The following is a 19,770-nucleotide window of genomic DNA, read 5'->3' on the forward strand; positions in this document are numbered from 1 at the left end:
TGGATCAAAAAACTGTGGTGCATTTACACAGTGGAATACTACGCAGCAGAAAGAAAGAAGGAGCTCCTACCCTTTGCGACAGCATGGATGGAACTGGAGAGCATTATGCTAAGTGAAATAAGCCAGTTGGCAAAAGACAAATATCATATGATCTCACTTATGAGAGGATTCTAATGAACAAAATAAACTAATGAGCAAAGTAAAACCAGAGGCATGGAGACATGGAACAGACTGATGGCAGCCAGAGGGGAGGGGGTAGGGAGATAATGGTGGAAAGACGGGGAACGGGCCAGTTAAAGAACATGTATGAATGACCCATGGACATGGACAACAGTGTGGGGATTGACTGTGGGAGGAGGGATGGTCAGAGGAGAGAAAAGGGGGGAAAACCGGGACAACTGTAATAGAGTAACAATAACACACACACACACACACAAATACAGGATTAAAAGAGAATGTTCAAGTAGCTCCAATACTATTATTAAATGAGTATAGATGTTCATTTTCATTCTAAACTAATGAATGGGGGACATGTAGCCGGGAAAGGTCAGTCATGTGACTGATCTTCAGCCCTGAGGAACCAACTGCCTCTATTACAGCAAGGGAGCCGCTCAGGATGGAGAGCTGCCCGCGGCCCCTGCAAATCCATGCAGGGTTTGCATTTGCCTTGGTAAATAAGATACAGAGCAAAAGGAAAGCAGTTTTTCTCGTTGTTTACGTTACTTGTGTGTCATTAATAGCAGCGAGTCATTCTTTTGGCCATAACTGTTTCAATGCACAAGCTGATTAACCAAACATCAATAATTTGTTTTATTAAGGATGCTTTATTGAATGTCTACCACGTGCCACATACTTTGTTAGGTATTGTACATACCATGGTGAGCAAGACAGAAAGGCTGACCCCATGGCAGATCTAGAAATGGTTTTCTGTGTCCCCGAGAGGGTGTCTTCTGTTTCAGGCACAGAAATCCCACCTTGCATTGCTTATGCCACAAAGGAAACTTACATGTTCACATGCTCATAAAGGCCAGAGCGAACACTACACTTATGACAGGCTCGCTCAGCCTCGTGCCTGAGGGGCAGGATTCTTTTTATCTCTCTATTCTGCCACCCACAGGGTTAGTCTCACCCTAAGCCTGGCTTCTCTAGAGGACCCAAAGGGCCACAGCTGCTCCTGGGAGATAGGCTTCCTTGTTTACATCCCTGGAAAGGAAGATCATATTTGTCCAAGCGTTCACACAGAATGTTCTATATAATTCTATCTGATTCAATCAGCTGACAGTGCTAATCCCCGCAGCTGGCGTGACTGGTTTAGCCTGGGACTAGGTTATAGTTCCATTACTGGAGCCAAGATTCCTAGCATCCCCAGTGAGAAGTCAGGGCCATCAGAAAGGGGTGCTGATGCTAGGGAGTCACGAGCAAACGTTCATACTGTCCTGGGTGGGTACCTGCAGAACCAGGCAGGCCCCTGCCAGCTCTCCTGCTTTTTGTGTTTGGGGCATAAGAACTAAAGCCAACTCCCCCAACACTGCTGTCTACAGAATACATTCTTCATTAACTTGACTTCACTATTCTCTTGTCTTCCTTAGCAACTTCATTCCCAGAGAAGACTGTTGCCAAACTAGGTAAAAATTGCAAATAAAATTGTTGCGCATTATGGGGACTTCCCAAAAGACCATCAATTCTTAGAAAGAATCAACAGTTTACACCCAAAACTCTTTGAATCCTGCTCTCAAAACCCTCACCTTGCTCTGTCCACCTAAACTATCATATCACAATATTCACCCAATCCTACCCAAGGCCTCTGGCCCTGTCTCATCCCCCTTACCACACTGAAAGAACAACCTTAAACCAAACTTCAAAATCTTCATAAATCAGACTTTGCCTCTCCCCTTCCATTACCAGGCAAGCAATAAACCATTCTGTCTTACCAACAGGTGGTTCTGGTGGAACTTGGGAGGTAGCATTCAATAGGCACATACCCTGAAAGGCCATTTCCAGGGGCAGTGGTCTTCCTGAGCTCCTCTGTCTGCTGCCAGGAGGTTCCACCCTGGCTCGGGGCCCCTTCACCCAGGAAGCACTCTCCTCCCCACAGACAACCCTGAGGGGTGTGGTTCTTTGAGATCCTGGAATAAACCACTCTAGTTCACTTCATCTAGGGGGAAGAATTGTATTCTTCTCCCCGCTAGGCCCATTATATTAGCAGTCACGTCTGAATGCCATTCCTGGAGATAGAGACTGTTGAGCCTCAAGCCCACGGTTAACCACTTTCTTACTTAATTACTATTCCAGTGTGCCACAGGAACGGCCCAGGGCAGTGACTGCTGGGGCATCTGTGAATGAGAGAATACTCAAGATGCAATGCTACTTTCCAACACACATTATCCCTCACACTTCCTGTGTTCACCCTAATGCTCCCGTGTTGGGTACGATTACTATCTCTTGAGACCTTTGCAAGAGTCATTGGTTTTGTATCCAGGCTGAAGATGAGAAAATGTTTAGCATCCTTTTTTGTACAGATAATTCAACACAATAATGAAGACTTGCTTGGGAAACTTAAATGCTCTTGGCTCTGTTTGCTGACCATTCCCCCCACCAGCTGGAAACACACACCCCACTAGCACGAACCATCCTGCTCGTCCCAACTGCGTTCTGGCCACTTACAGCAACTGGCACAGGTTCTAACAGGCTTGTTAATGCTTTTCAGCTTCCCAAACATGTAGCACATTTTATGCTCTTTGCAATCAGTTTTGCTTCAGTGGCCCTGCAGGTATTTATGGATACTGGCCTGCTAAATTCCATCAATAAAAATAGCTTTTTTTTTAGTGGGGGTGGGGGGAAGGGGAAATCTCAGTTTATAAGTCCTTTATTTTGTCCAAAAAACACTATCCCACTATTTTTCTTTCTCATGTTCACATGTAGGTGGACCGAATCATTACCTCCTGTAAAACTGCAGCTAAAATGTTTCCCTGGTGAGAAAAGCCAACTGGTGGACCAATACCCTTGTCACCTCCTGACCAGTTCTCATTTAGGAGGCAAGAGTCTGCCCCCACCACAGGGATCTCTGTGGTGTTTCCGTTTCCTCTGTCTCTTATGAAAGCAGATACTGAAGCACTTTAGCGCCTGGCCACCTGTGTAAGCTCAAGAGAACCCTTCGTGATTTGGTAAGGTGCCTCAGTCACTGTTCTGAATATTCCTCAAGTGCACTCAAAACGCGAAGCCAGTGGTATCATCAGATGGCAGTACGTGTGAGCCAGGGGAGCAAATGACCTCTTCTCACGTCCTCCTCCTAAATGGAGAAGAGGTAATTCAAGCCTGGAGCTTAATAAGGAAAGGACCATCTATCTCCATTTGAAGAGCCTACTGCAAACTCAGTCTCAATATCTCAGTATCAATGCACGTCCCCATTGCCCCAAACTGACTTCTACTTTGGGCTCCACCACATGGGGAATTGTGGAACTTTAGAACCAAAGGAACTCAATCGCTTTCATTATATGACTCACTCATTCATCAAATACTAACTCAATATCCATGTAATAGGGATAGTGTTTCCATTCCCTGGAAACTATGTTGTTCCATGCAATTAATCAATGCCATATATGCCAGCACATCAAAGGCAAATAACGTAAGGTCAATGATCAGCTAGTCCCTCATGAAGCAAGAGCCAGGCCTTGTCTGATAAGACACACATCGAAAATTCTAGATGTTCCCTTTAGACGTTGAGAGGAAACTTTGGCTACCTGAGCATAAGACAGGGGTTGAGCGGAAATATGCTACCCATATAAGGGGAGTGTCCACCATCTGGGACAGGAAGGAGAGAGCCTTTGGTGGAGGAAATAGGAGCCAGAAGGAAAGGAGGCTCTGATGTAAGGTCCTGGCTTCACCCCTCAGGCCTCAAACCTTGAGTTTCAGGTGGGTTAAGGAGGAAGCTGAAGGCACAAGTGGCCCCTGTGCCCACATGAGGCCAGAGGAACAATGTAGAAATGGCCATACACTAGCATGTAATGTAATGGCACCAAGTCTCCTGTAGCGCCCATGTATCCTTGAATGCCCACAGGATGTGAAAAAGAGGTGACAGTATTGGTGACAGAGTTTCAGTGGGGCTCCATTAAGTGGGGAAGTGCCCCTGGACCAAGGGCTACAAAGAAGACCTCCTGGGCCAGGCACCCAATGGGATGGACCGTCAGACCCGAGACCTGCAGGGCCATTAACAGTGCAAATGGGGTCTGGTCAGCCTCGAAGCGGGCGAGCTCCCAAGGAGCAGCCTTCTTGCCGGGCTGATGCTGAGGACAGACACATGTTCCACCCACAGTGACGCTCAGTAGCACAGGCAGCAACGGAGGCATCTGGACAACACGCTCAAACATGTGCAAGCACTCCAACCTCGCCCACCATGAGCTTTGGGTTTCCCTGTGCCTAGACGCCAGCTTGGGAAGGAGGAGACAGGAGATCTCTAAGAAGATGGAAAAGAGGTCTAGCTGGGAAACTAGATGTTACGTTCAATTGAATATTTATCCCAAAGAGACTGATGTAACCTGGAAATCACTGAAAAGCAGTAATTAGCAAGATCAAGTTTATGGTCTTCCCTCCCTGTTTTTCACTAAGATGGTACCTGTTTTAGATAAAGAGATGGACATTTCCTTGCACTATTTTCATGTGCTTTTAAACGTTTCTTGTTCTCTCCGTTTCCACCTAGAACAAACACTGCGGCACTACGTGTGGGGGCGCCTGTCACGACATGGGGGAGACGGTGTGAGATGTGTTGCCTCCAGGTACTCACCACTCATCTTCTCCATTACTACCCCCGACACACACATTGGGCTCATGCACTGTGCTTGCGCCACGCCTATGAGGGCAAAGCATGGGATCGCTGGCCGGGGTTCACTCCCTACCAACAGGAACTGGAGTTTACGGCGTTTCCAGACCTGCAAACTGCAGTGCTGAGGGGAACCTCAAGTACCTCCTGCTTCCTAAGCAGCAACACTTCCTAAGGCTTTCCCTGTCCTATGCCGCAGGCCATGCTTTTTCAAAATAGTTTTTCTGTCTCAGTTCCCTTCTCTACTGGTCTAATACTCATCCGAACTCCTTGATGGGAACCTGATTTGCTTGGGTTTTCTAGTCACCCACCCTCTTTCTGAAGCATCACTCCTGTTTCCTACATCTGTTGTGAATAAGTTTCCCCAGAGTGCTAAAGCCTCTGACTCCCTCACTTCAAAGTCTGGGTAACAGTGTGTTCATTTCTGCCAATGACTGTCTTGCCAGGACCCTTCTCAGGAAGTCTGCTCCCACATTCCTGCTGCAGTGAGCACCAGATCACATTTCCACGACCTGAGGAGAACTGGACTGGGTGGACACCTAACCCAACCTGGGCGACCAGGTGCTTTCTCCTGGGAATGTGTGGACCTCCAAGACTCCTGGAAGGCTCTGCTGGCCCCTTTAAAGGGCCTGATAGTACAATTCCCTGTGGGGTCTGCTATTTGCTTTAGTTCTACAGCTCTAAGTTTACACCCCTAAGAAGGCAGAGGGTAGTAGATGAGAACTCTGCCTCCCAGGGTTCACTGTGCCACACCTGCCCCCTAGTTATACTGGGAATTGTGGAACCCTGAGTTCCAGAGGGCATTGGGCTCCCTGAGGTGGTTCCAGCAGACCACCAAGATGAGTTGGGTGCATAACCCTGTTAGCCCTCCGGACATACATAGAAAAGGCTGAGCCTGGAGATAGGAAGACCAGTCCACACCTGGACAGCCCCTGAGGAGGGCTCTGAGTTTAGAACCTTGCTTCTCTGCCAGTCAGGACAGCGCTGCTGATCTTCACTGTGAATTCTGATTAGAGCCTCTGCATTCTCTTTTTGAAAAGTAAAACTGGATTTAACCAAACGGTGTCTGTGTCTGGCCTTCCCATCAAACTGGTTACAAACTGTTAGGGAAGAGGGTATATACAGCACTACACACGGAGGTGATGGAAACGTGGAGCTATTTCTATGATTCTCCCTGGGGATCATCATGTAGGTCAGCTCCACACCCAGGAGGGTAGGGAGGATGCCAGGGTGGGGCCAGGCAAGCACCATCTTCTCTTGGATAATATGGTGCAGGGGGCTGTGGTGGGAGTCCTGAGAGTTCTGTCATCTCCTGAGGCCCCACAGAAGGGATGCTCCTGTCCCTGGATCCCAGGCACCCTGCTCTGGGGGCATCTGCACAGCTTCCCAAGCCTCTGACATCGTGCACAGTAAAGGAAGCGGGACTGGCTGACCTTTGAGTGTGCAGTGAAGCCATCAGAATCCCTGACAAAGAAACGGGTTTTTGAACTCACTGGCTTTGAAGACGCCATCTGCCCTGCCCTGGCAAGGTCAGGGTATGTTGGACGCAGCCCTGAGCAGGCTGCCAGATCTCTGCAGGGATCAGGGTTCAGTCCTAACCTGGTCCCTCAGCCCCTGGCAGTAAAGAGCTTCTGCCAGGGCAACCTCCCATTACACTACATCCTAATCCCAACTATCCCATATTCTCTCTTTTCCCTTCTCTCTCTTTCATTCAAACACACATGCTTATGTACACATACACGTACGGAGAACTGGGACTTAATTACTGTTTTTGTTTTACAGCGGAAATTTAAAGGAAAAGGGTATAATAGCAACTTACCTTTACAGCCGGGGAAGAAAGGAGAAGGAACAGATCTTATCTACATGCATCCACGTCCAGCAAAGTTGCAAATTACCCCTCCCCCAGTATGAGGTAACAGCTTGTGGGGGTGCAGGGGACAGGGGATTTCCACCCTTCCTGTGACCCTCCATGACAGACATTATGGATGACATTTCTTGGTGTGACAGTCACATGGGGACACGCAGCTGTCACTCAGAGTGCGGGACACACACGATAATGACGGTAACTGAGGGCTTTCCCGAGCAATTATCATGTGCCAGCCTCTGTGCTTCACATGCGTCAGACGGTTGAATCCTCCCTACCACCCTGTGTGACAGGCGTTGTGATGGCCCCTTGACGGAGGAGGAAACTCAGACTCAGGAAGGGAAAACCTGTGAGTGGCAGCAGGGAGGGACTGGCATCTGGGTCCATCCAACTCCACAGTGAGTGCATCCGACCGCCCTGCCTCCAGCCTCCTTCATCCTCACGGCTGTCGGTGAAGTGCGGTGACCTCTCTGATATTGCTCTTCATCTCCTCTGGTACCAATGCCCCAATTCTGCTAGTTGCACACTTATTTTTAAAAATATCACTTCCTCACTCAGTATGGATCTGGAGTCCTGGGCATGCGCTTCAAAGAGCAGAGGGCCGCAGGGCAGGGACAGCCTCCCTCGGCCTGCCCTTCACGGAAGGGCACAGGCGTTTCATTTCCTAAGTTCTGCTGCAACAGTTGAGAAACAATCATTGCATTGGCCGAAGTTATTTTAGCTGCTGGAACAATTGACTCCCAAGATTCAGTGGGTTAACCCTGAAAACATTCATTTCTCACTTACATAACTGTCAAACACAGATTTGCAAAAAGCCAAGTGCTTAGGGTTAAGGAGTATCTCCCAGTGACCAAAGTCACATGGTGTCCTTTCCTTGGCAGAGAAGGAAGCTTCCAAGGTCCACTGTCTACACGTCCCGTTGTGTCCCATGCAGGCACAGCTGCCCAGGGCCCCTGCTGCACGCGCCACCTCGGGTCACTCCCTGGTAAGGTCATTGAGAAAGAAATACTTGCACACTGAATCAGGGCTCACGTCTCAGCCTACGCCACACCCCTAGTCCTTATCCTTTCCCATGTCCTCCATCTTGAAAAGCAGAGAGCTTTGCCACTCTTTGATACTCCAAAGTACAAATAAGAATTAAAGTCAGCAGTGACTTAATAAGGGTGCAAAAAGTCTATCACAACTGCCCTAAATGCCATGGCTGGTAACAGGCGCAGGCGGCTTACTGAGCCCACAGGGGGACTCCTTGGAGACCTGCACCAGGAGCTGAAGAGCTGAGGTGCGTTCAGTCAGCATCAGTCTTCCGGCTACGTCTCAGGTGCTTCACAGAACCTGCAGGGCTCCCGTGGGGCTTAATTTTGAGACCAGGAAAGAAAGAGTCTTGGTTTCCATGGCCCAGGGGCAGAGGTGTCCTCCTGGACCTGCAAATCAGGGGCCCTAGGCTCCTCCTGAATATCCTGAAGCTTAGAATCAGTCCACAAACCCTGTCCTGTTCTTCTCCCACCTTGGGGCACCATCTCCAACAAAGGAAGACTGTCCCTTTGTCCCCAGGCCAGACAGGGGGTCCCTCTGCCTCTCTACACTGCCTTCCACAGACTGACCTGACTGTGCCTGGCAGCAGCATCCACACTGAGTGAGGCTCTGGCACGGGGGCCTCTCAGGATGGCTTTGTGGAAGGCAGATCTGTCCACACTAGGAGGGTAAGAGAAAATTCTCTGCCTGAAACCCATGCTCCCTGGTGCTCCCATTCCCAGGGGCTTAGTTCTCTTCGCTTATCAGGGGAAGGAGGAAGAGCTGTTTCATGGACAATCTCACCCAAGCATGACAAACACTTCCCAGCTTGTCCTTCCGTAGCACTGGATGTGGGTGGTAATGATTATGAATGTGCACTTTAATGAGCAGTTTACTCTGCCTCTCACAGTGTATGAGCTCTTCAGTGGAAGGAAGAGATGGCATTTGACTCTCAGAAATGTTACCAAGTAAGTGCAATTTATTTTTGAGAGGATGAGTTAGTAAATAAATAAAAAAGTGTGTCAATGAGCAGAAGAGGAATGGGAGGAGAATAAAAGAGAAGTAAATCATGGGGAGTGAGAGAATTAATGAGGGTATGAGAGGCAGGATGACTGCCCACTGCCTCTTCTTCCTTGCAGACAAAACCCTAGTTTTTAATTGGGCACATTTTCACCTAACGACAACAACAAAAAAAACATTTCCCACATGTCCATGTGACTAAGTTCTGTGACAAAGTTAATTGTAAGTGCCAAGGCTGCATGAGACATCATAGAAAATCCTCGGAAAGAGAATGTGTGTGCTTTTGGCCACCTTGCTATGGCATAGAGGATATGTGATGGCTAGAGCTTGGCAGCCATCATTTACAATGAGGAGACCTCAAAACAAAGCCACACTAAGTCAGTGAAGTAGAAGTCTAGGTGTCTGTTGGTCACGGAACCACTATAACAATCCAGACTACCTTTCTCTGGACCTTTATTATGGAAGACAGAAATAAATTTTCATCTCACTTGTGGTTTTGTGGTCTGTTGTTTCTTAGATTTTGTCATGTGTAGTTGAATCTGATACTAACCAACTTGTCCAGAATCACAAGTTCATGCTAAAGTCGGTTCTAGTATCCAGGTCTCCTCTCTCCCAGTCTCAAGTTCTTTCTGATGCCAAGCATAAGTCACTATATGATGGTCTGAAAATGTCACAGTCACCCAGAACCCGCAGATGCCTTTCAAATGTCAACCCAAAGCCGTAACGGAGAGTCAGAGAATGCTGACCTTCTATCAAAGACGATCAAAGGGAGGGACGGCCTCTGATCTGTGCTCAAAACCCACCAGGTGGGGGGAGATCACAGACTCAGCCTCCAATCGAATGCCATTCCTACCAGCCCAGGAAACGTACACTCACGTTCTCATGGCTCCTCTATTTCCAGTCAGGCATTCAAGTTTCCATACAGTGGAGTACATGGGGGGCGGGTCTTACCTCCACCAGGGAATGCCAGTGTGCGATGGGCTTCCGAGGATACGACAGCATTTCACTCCAGTGGTCTCTGCCCAGCCTCTCGGCTTTGTTGCCTACTTGACACACGCCGATGATCTCATTGTGACCTATACTGTGAAAATGGCCCACAATAGTTTTTTCTTAAAGTTGTGGCATGTAGGAACAGTAACTACTCAATGAAGCCAATAAAGGAATTTGAGGAAGGGTGATTCTTTTTATTCCCTAATTTAAAACTAGATGCCAGGTTTTACAGAACAGGAATTGGGATCTAATACTGTACTCAGTGGCACAGAGAGGAAGAGCGGAGTCTGGCCCTCACGCTCCTAGGCTTTTGAAATAAGAATGATGTGGCGTGCCTTAGCTTGTTCCCAAGAACCCCATGCTTGAAAAGCTCCCTGACATATGCTAAGGATGCCACCTCTGTCTGGTTTCGGAGCTAGGTGGACCTCCAGGCCTCCAAGCCCATGGAATGAAAGGGGGTCACCTAAAAGGAGTTTCTTGCAACAACAGCTGCTCAAATTCCTGCAAGAGGCAACCAAGTACTGAGAGGGGGCAGCTCTGTGTCTGGCAGCCATAGTCTTGAACTCACAAAGTGGGCAGAGTCGAGGAGGCTCCTGGGTCTTCTTGCTTCCCCTCTCTTTCTCGAACATGTTTTCTCATGCTCTATCCTCCTTCTTCCCAAACCCAGCTTTGCTTCTTGGACCCGATTTAATTTGTAAACTGTAAAAAGATCCTTAGCTCCCTTAACTTTAGGACTAATGTTTCTGAAACATTCCCTGGGTAGGTCCCTGCCTTAGCCCATTTTTTTTTCCTTAGCAGATATTGGTGAGAAATGCTTTGCGTAACTAGAATAACACGGCCCATCCTTTAACTCTTAGGGATCCAAACACGCAGACTTTCTCTCCTTTTTTCTTCCTATTTGCGTAGGGAGCAAGGGGGAGACAAGGTGGGGAAGTGGTGTGAAGGGCATCCGAGCCTATGCTCCCTCAAATCTGTTGCATGCAGAAGCTCTGTGAATTCTGCTGTGGAGGTCTGCAGGCCAGATTCATGAATTTACTGAGAATTACACCAAGCAGAGCTCACATAATCAGGTTTGTCAACGCGGGAAACTTGGCAACAGCATGAAAAATGCTGGCTTAGCTTTCCACGGTTGGTGGGCAGCGTTCCCCCCACTGTGGCCTGACACTACTGGTGGTGTGTGTTGTCCAGCGGAGGCGGGCGGAGGTCTACTGCCCGGTGAGGCCTGTCACCCCCGTGGGCAGCTCAGCCCCGCTGTGGCCCTGGGCTGGCAGAGGGTTAGGCTCCACCCAGGCGTCTGCTGGAAAGAGTGTTCAGGGCGCTGGAGCGGCTTCACTGACGTTTCAGGCGTACGTGGGGGAATTTTTAGCTACAAATAATATTTGGAAGATTGTATTAGAAGTCAGAATGATTTTTTTCAAAATTGTGCCCAGACCACGTGGGAGGTTTCCAATTAAAAAGAGACTTTTCATTTCAGTCTAATGACTGGTTTAACATATATAATTCCCTGTTGGTACTTCCTTTGCATATTAAAGTGACTGTTTTTCAAATCTGTTCTTTAAATACACACTTGGCTACAATGTAGGCTATAAATATCTCTTCTGTGCTGTATTAATTAGAAAGTCGAGCATCTTATACATTTTAATGCACCCTGTCATCCACACTGAATCTAGCATTTTCAAGAGAACACTTCTGTGTTTGCTTTCAGGCTTAAGTGGATGGAAATGATCTTTATTAAACACACTGGGAGAAGGGGGGAAAATAACGTAGTTATGGATTTAGAAATGTTGGCGGTCTGGCTAAAGTGATCACTCTGCTGTTTTGAGTGGAACCTTTCCACGAAGGCCAGGCAGGATTGCCGAAGGGGAGATCTAGACCTGTGGGGCCACAGTTCTCAGGGCTGAGGTTCTAGGGGGTGTGCAGGGTGGAGAGGGGAAGAGGTGGGGGTTGGGAAGAGTAGAGAAGGAGAAAAAGATTAAACAGGGGGAGGACAGAAGGCTAGAGCTAAGAGGCACTTTCATAACCCAACTCTACAGCATGGTTTGGACTCCTTGCCAATCAGCTTCCCACGTGCTGCTCATTCGAGTCATTTCCTGCTGCTGGGACACCAGCTAAGACTCTGTGACTGTACCTCCTCCCCCTTTCTTGCCATGGACACAAAGGACTTGCACTGAGAAAGAGCTCCGGGTATCTCACCGGTCGTAGTCCATGACCGCTATGGACAAGTGGATTTGGTCAATGTTGTCGGGAGGGACGTCAAAGACTATGGCTTCGTTGTAAACAGGATTCAGGGTGTTCCTCTTGGTGGACGTTTTCCTCTTCTTTAGCCGCCTGCCATCACACATCAGGGAGACTTTCACGTAGGGATCTGTAGAGGCCACGAGAAGCAGGGGTATGTGAGGATACATGTGGATTTAGGCCAGCAGTTTCATCGCCGTGGAGGTCCACGGACTGTATGCAGAACTTTTACCTGCCTGTCGATTGCAGTTGGAGGATTTTAATTAATAGGATGCCTGGGCGGTGACTAGAGTTAGGATAATTCAGTCTTTCATTCACGAAAAAGCACAGGACACTGTGTCCTCAAAATGCATGGAATTTAAAAATAGCGTGAAAAAAAACACCTGTTACCAAATTAGAAACCATTCCAGCTAGAATTCAGACCTGCCTGGCAGTGACAGGAAAGAAAATACAGAGGCACTTTCAAAGTGCGGAGACATGGGCTGCAGGCCCCGACTCTGAGCTGCTTGGGACAGTCTTCTCCTAGACATCAGGCTGTAGGAAAGGGAGAGTTTCGGGGGTGGATCTCCTAGGTGCAGGGGCCTTAAGCCTCCAGAGCTTCCTGCAGTCAGGCTGCAAAGAGGGAAGCAGTTCAGCAAGCACATCAGGAAGAGCAAGGAGACGGGCTTGTGTGGGGTGCTACACTGAGATGGGGCGACGGGTGGTAAGGCTGGTTTCTGCTTCGGGTGGGACTTCCCTGGTTCCACCTCACTATCCTACTGCTCAGTGGGGAGTTCTCTCTTCACCTGCATAACAGCGTGTTGCCCTGACTCCCATACACTTTCCAGGAGGGACTTAGCCAGAAGGGGCCACCTCTTCTTTCTGCCGGGAAAAACACCGCAGTACTGGCAGCAGAAAGCGTTGCATCGGATGTCCTCTGATTTCAGCAGCGAACAGCCTGTGGACTGGGTCCGTTACGACCACATTTCAGGAGCCCTGCAGAGGCTGCCTGCGAAGCTGTCTATTAGGAACTGCATACTGGGGCGTTTTTTAGGGTTTAGAATTTAAGGTACATGCTTGGTTCACTGGAAAAACCAAACTGCATAGTTCACTAATGAGCCTTTTGTAAGGATATAGGGTTCTTCAATCTTCAGCAAGCCTGAGACGATAATTATTGTATCTGAGGAAAGACTCAACAGGCTAAATCTATACCATCCTACATTAACTGCAGACCCAATTCACAATTATGGTAAAGAAGACTTAAGAGAGAATAATAACGATGATGATAGCTGACAATAAATAGCATCTAGTATGCACCAGGCAGGTTGTTATGGTTTGTTATGTATTAACTCATTTAATCTTGTAACAACCCAACAGAGCCAGTTGCTATTATTACCCTCATTACACACATGGGGAATCTGAAGCCCAGACAGGTTAAGTGTCTTGCCCAAGGTCACACAGCTATTAGGTCTAAGACAGGAATTAAACCTAGGTTGTTTGGTTCCAGAGTCCATGTGTTTATTACTCTACTAGAAACTTCGTAAGATACAACAACAGAACAGTGTGAGAAAGTCTGAACTCGAATGTCCCACCTGATGCTCCTGTTATGTCCATGGCCTTTAGATTCCTGGCTTTTATAACAGTGATGGTCAGCCTGCCAGCCGTTGGCAGGTAGCAGAGGGAAAACATCAGCTCTCCAAGATCCACGTTGTCCTGTTGAGGAAGCACAAACTGAAGCATGAGGAAGCGTCTTCAGCCTGGTGGGGGAAAGGATCGGCTGCAGGGCAGCCCCGCAAGGGCCAGCACTGCTCCCTCTGCTCGGCTTGCGAATCCTCAGGGCCTCTTTCCTTCACACCTGCATTTCTGGAACCCCTTGCCCCAAGGAAGCCCAGCCCACCTTTAGATGGCAAAGCTGTGGAGGCCACCCAGGGCCTCTGCCACCTGCTGTCCAGACATGTGCAGCCCTGCACAGCCTCACCCAAGTCCCTGTGGCCCAGCAAGTAGCCCCCACAGCATTAACTATTCCACATGGAGTCCCCCATGTGGGTCCATTCATATCCCTGACGTCACCCACACAGAGCCCCCAGGGCAGAGCTATGGCGAGAGGCACTGCAGTACTGTGCAGCCCCAACCCCAACCCTGCTCCCCCATGTGCTCTGAGCACAGCCTGTGCAGCCTCACACGGCCTCTCACACAGGTCCCCACTCCGAAGAGACTCTCCCACTCCCGTTTCCTACATGGTCTCCTCCACGGTCTTTCCCAGAGACCTTACATAGGCCCACAAAGTCCTCCAAATAGTCACCGTCCATATGCACCCTTGCTCCACACACTGTGCTGCACAGTCCACCTCAAGTTTGCTACCATAGCCCCGTAAACTCCTCCAAACATTCCCACACCCCAACACACACACACACACACACACATACACACCCCTCCACCCACCAGAGCACTGCACACAACCTGGTCGCACACAACCTGTGCAGACCAGCTCCTGGCTCCACTGGACCCTGGAAACATCTAGTCCCCACGTGGCCTTGGACAAGGACCCTTCAGAAGCCTGACAGTGGCACCCAGTAACCTCACACAGCAGCCCTGGACACCCCGGCCTCAGACAGCCCTGAGCAGTCTCCATGCAGGGAGAGATGGCTGGGACCCGGGACCCACAGGCCCCGACAGCCGGCCTCGGGACTCTCACTTTGCTGCAGGTCTTGCCGTCTCTTGGTGTGTCTCTAAGGAGCCCCCATTTCCCTCTGTGGGGGACGACATCTGCTGGGGCAGTACACAGCCATTCAAATAAGTCAGAAGACATGCTGATATGCTTCTCCTTCTCATTTTCAGCCCAGGGAGAGTGTAACCAGAAAGGAAAATAAAGAAACCTGTTCATTTGGCTTCAATTTCTGTGATACCTGAGGTTACTGAGCTGGGTGCACGTGTCTAATTAAAACAGTTTCATACTGACAAAGCTCTGCAGAGTTCGGTCTTTGCCCTCAACATCCACAGCCTCCCCTCCCCTTCTCAATTCTCCAAGGATGCTTCTATTTTTGGAAGCACAGAAGCGGCTCTGGAAGGTCACCTAGCCCAACCTCCCAGCCTTGACTGCTTCTGCTGGGGGATGAGGTGCAGGGAATCTGTTTGGTCGCTAAGGCAGATGGATTGCCCTGTATCTTCATGCATTGCTGGCCTCACGTAAATAAATGACTTCACATCGAAAGTCAGGCTCTCCTGGAACCCTGACCTGAAGAGATGCAGGTGGCTGGGCCTGTCCCTCTGGGGTGGAGGTGAGGAGGAGGGTTGAGAGTTCTATAGGAGTCGGGGTGTCACACGGGCAGGCGCTGGCTGGCCTGCTTGTGTGCTACTGGGTTCCACACTGCGGGAGGTGTCTGTCTCCCTGAAGAGGGAGGATCTGACCCAGCTTCCTGCTGGTGGCACAGGAGAAAAGGGAAGCAACAGCTGTCCCCACAAATTATCTTTTTCCTTCCTTACTCCCTGGCCTATACCTTTGCTCTCTGTCTGCCTTAAGTAGAAAGGTCCAGATACCTGGCCCAGACACAGTTCTCCCCTCAGTGGGCCTCACTGCACCTAGCCCACTCCTCTCCTCTCCTCCTTCCCCCCAAACCTAGGTTACACAAAGTGGAATGGGAGTGACCAAAACCATGCCTAGGAAGCTTCATCGTCACCCGCCTTTCAGCATACAATCCCCAAGGGCCCACACCGCCCAGGTCTGCAGGGTCACGATGTGGCAGCTCAGGGCCACCGCACAGGACTGAATGGGGTATGCCAGGTTACCTTTGTGCTAAGCACATTTTTGTCCAACATAAACCCCATTCACAAACATTTATATTATATGACTGTTTGAGCATGAGTTAAAAGAAAAAAATCAGAGCTTCAGACTTGGTGATACTTCAGAAGGAGAACTGGGGCTAATGTCCACATTCGCACTTGAGAAAATTTGGCAAGTTAAAGAAATAGTTATCAAAGAGAAAATGATTGCTTTGATTTCCAAGTGCTTTAAAAATAAATCGTTAAAAAATGTCTATGTTGTGAGAGTAAAAATGATAAAATTCAAATGCAGAAATTTTTAAGTAAAAAGTAAAATATTCCCTTTTTTATGTATGTACCACCTACATTACTCATTTCTGCAGAGTAACACTGTGGATAACCATCCATACTTTTCTTTACATCCATATATCCATCCATCTACCCATCCATCCATCCATCCATCCATCCTTCTATCCATCCTTCTATCCATCCATTCATCCTTCCATCCACTCGTTTATTGTGTTAACATTTGCAGTGGTTGTGGTTGTTGAGCATCACTTTTTGTCAGGTACTCGGAGCTGTATTTACAGTGGAGAAGAACAGACAAGGTCCTTCGATGAGAGATGGACTTGCTAGGAGAGGGAACGGGAGTTGATGGCACCTACTGCTAACTCTGTTCTCTCCCCATCAGCTGATGCTAATTTGAGGTCAAGAAGCTGTAGATCCTGAGGTTTGTAAACATCCCCTAAACCAGTGGTTCTCAACCGGGAGCAATTTTGCTTCCCCAGGGGACATCTGCTACTAGCTGGAGAATTATCTGATTGTCAGAACTGGAGACGTGAGTGTGTTACTGACATTTAGTCCAGGGATTCTGCTAAACATCCTGTAATACACGGGGCAGCCCTCCGCTACAAAGAATAATCTGGTGCAAATGTCAATGGTCCCAAGGTTGAGATACTCTGCATTATACATATGGAAGTGCTTATATTATTAGTAAAAAATTTTCCAGGATGCTGATAAAAGTCAAACATAAGAGGGTAGTGAAGCATTTGATTTCTTTTCAGCTTGACAGGAACCAAATAGCAGACGTGTCACTGGTGGCTGAGTGCCCTGGGGGAGGAGAAGGGGAAGGAAAATGTCATTCAGAGAAATGCTTCATTTGCTCTTGCTTTGTGGGCCAAGTTCAGTATCGTTGGCAAGATACATGGGGAATTCATAGCAACCGTGTGCATTCTCTACCTGCCAATCTGTAAATTCTTTCGGTGATATGGTTGCCTATAATGATCTATGATAGTTCTAGTTTCTGTGTAACCTGGACACTTTTGCATTCCTCTTGCTGGATTCTTCTGGTGAGCTTCTTCTCAATTCCATAAAGTTCCAGGAGGGCTGCCGGAGGAACCCAGGCCCACCAAAACATTCACGTCACAATCTACCGTTGTCTGTTCAGGGTGAGTTATGTGGCCCAAGCAGGGACACTTAGAGTCCTCTCTGAGACTGGAAAACCAATACTGAGAAATTCTCATTCCACTGGGATACTCACTAGGAGGGTATGAAACCAGAACTGTTGTAAGGTTCTTGTAATATATATAGTAACAGTGGTACTATATAACTTTAAGTTAGGTTGTGCATGTCAAAGATGTATACTAGAAACCCAAAAGAAATGACTAAAATAAATACAAGGATTTATAGCTAATAAGCTAAAAAATGGAGATAAAATGAACATTTTAAAATATTAAATTAATTCAAAAGAAGGGAAAGGAATAAGATCAGAAGAGATAATTCTGAAAGAAATTAAAAAATAGTACAATGGTAAATTTAAACCTATTTTAATAATTATATTAAATGTAAATAACATAAGCATCCAAATAAACGGCAAAGGTTGTCTGATTCAATAAAAAGCAACATCCAATTTTATGCTCACTACGAGCAATTTCCTTTAACTATAAAAGTAAAATAATAGGCCCTGGTCGGATGCTCAGGTGGTGAGAGTGTCGTCCTGATACACCAAGATTGAGGATTCGATCCCCGGTCAGGCACATCCAAGAAGCAACCAATGAGTGCATAAATAAGTAAAATAACAAATTAATGTGTTTCTCTCTCAAAAAAAAATCAATCGATAAAAAAATTAAGTAAGATAAAAAAGATATGTCATACTAAAACTAATAAAAAGAAATCTGGAATAGCTAAATTAATACCAGATAAAGTATATGTCTGAGCAATGAATATTATCGGGGGCAAACAGGGTCATTTCATTATGACAAAGGGTTCAATTCATCAAAGACACATAACTCTAAATATTTATCCATTGCACACCTTCAAAATACATGTTTATTCTTGTGAGAATACACAAGCCATAGTCATAAATTTGAATACCTGAACAACCCTACCAACTAACTGGTAGGAAAAAACAAAAACAAAACCCACACCCAAAAACAAAACAAACAAAACAAAACCAAAAAATGCCCCAAACACTCTACCAGTCAACAGCAGAACACACATTCTTATCAAGTGCACCCAGAACACTAAACAAGATTAAACAACTTGGGCCATTAAACAACTCTCAATTAAATTTAAGAAGATTCAAAGTATATTTTCTGGCTGCAATAAAAATGAATTAGAGATCAAATGATTTAGAGATAACAAAGAGTTATCTGGAAAATCTCCAAATACTTGAGAACTAAATAACTCTCTTGTAAATATCCATTATCAAAGAAGAAATCAAAAGAGAAATGAGAAAGTATTTTGACCTGAATTGACATGAAAACCCAACATATTAAAATTTGTGGAACGCAGCCGTAAGAGGAAATTTATCACACTAATATGCCTGTATTCCACAAGAAGAACACTCTCAAGCCAATGACCTCAGCTTCTAACCTAGGAAACCAGAAAATGAAAACAAATGAAAAGCAAAGTAATTAGAAGAATGGAAATAATAAAGATTAGATAAAATAACATAAAGATGTATATTTTAAAGAATCGAGTAACCCCTAAAGAACTAATAGGTATATGTTCTTCAACAAGCTATTATTGAAGATAAAATCGAATCATAAAAATACTCCATGCAAAAAAAGGCAAGAAAAAAGAAAAGTACAGATGAAACAAATAGAAAAGGCAGGTTTAAACACTACCATATGGATAATTACATTAAATGTATACACCTAATCACTTCAATTGAAAAGACTGGTCAGGTAGAATAACAGAGCAACACTTAACTATATGTGCTCTCTACAGGAAACCCTCATCAAACGCCATGGCAATGAGAGGCTAAAAAGGGATGAAAAACTAGGTGATGTAAACATTAACCAAAAGGAAGTTGTAGTGGCCATATTGATATCAAGGAAGATTTTAGACCGAGGAATAGCACCAGGAGGAAGGGGCCATTTCATCAATAAAGGGTCAAATCACTGAGAGGACATACTCCTGAATGAGTGTGCACCTAATAGCAGAACTTCAATATGTATTAAACAAAGCTGGTAGAAGTAGGAGGAGAAATAGGCAAACCCACAAACAGAGTAAGAGATTCCAACACTTCATCAGTGACTGATTGAATAAGCAAGCAGAAAACATGTGAGTGTGTGAAAGGCTGAACAATACTAGCAACCAGCTTGACCTGATTGGTATTTACTCTGCCCATCAATACTCCATCCCATAATAGCAAAATGGACATTTTTTTCCAAGTATATGCCAAACATTCACCAAAATAAACCATATTCTAGGCCATAAAAAATCCTCATTAAATTAAAAAAGATTGAAATCTTACAAAGTACTTTCTTTAATAAGAATAAAATTAAACTAGAATTCGATCATAGATATCTGGAAAATCCAGAAAGGGAGAAAAGAAGAGAGGTAGAGAGAGAGGGAGAGAGAGAGAAATAGAGGATGAGAGAGAAATATCAATCAACTGCCTCCTGTATGCACCCGGTCTGGGGTTGAACCTGCAACCTTTCGGTGCATGGGACAACATTCCAACCAAATGAGCCCCCCAGCCAGAGCTCAATACAATTTCAACCAACAGTCCAACATACCTTTTATAGATGGTGACAAACTGATATTAAAATTACATGGCATTGCAAAAAACCTGGATTATTCAAAACCA

The 19,770-nt window shown here is 46.6% G+C and overlaps 1 protein-coding gene across 2 annotated transcripts in view; it reads right to left on the reverse strand.

Moving 5' to 3' along the window:
- SYT9 (synaptotagmin 9) overlaps positions 1 to 19,770 on the reverse strand; it is a 173,277-nt gene that overhangs the window by 34,596 nt on the left and 118,911 nt on the right. Inside the window, exons 4-6 of one of the 2 annotated variants that reach the window (XM_045194327.2) lie at positions 13,508 to 13,628; positions 11,895 to 12,066; positions 9,663 to 9,792 (exon numbers count right to left, since the gene is read on the reverse strand). In XM_045194327.2, coding sequence (XP_045050262.1) covers positions 9,663 to 9,792; positions 11,895 to 12,066; positions 13,508 to 13,628 — 423 coding nt within the window. Of the gene's footprint in view, positions 1 to 9,662; positions 9,793 to 11,894; positions 12,067 to 13,507; positions 13,629 to 19,770 lie in introns of those variants that run through there. The other variant, XM_045194328.2, reaches the window with a different exon arrangement.

Source organism: Desmodus rotundus, chromosome 5, assembly GCF_022682495.2.
Source record: "Desmodus rotundus isolate HL8 chromosome 5, HLdesRot8A.1, whole genome shotgun sequence".
In the NCBI taxonomy this organism is placed as follows: Eukaryota; Metazoa; Chordata; class Mammalia; order Chiroptera; family Phyllostomidae; genus Desmodus; species Desmodus rotundus.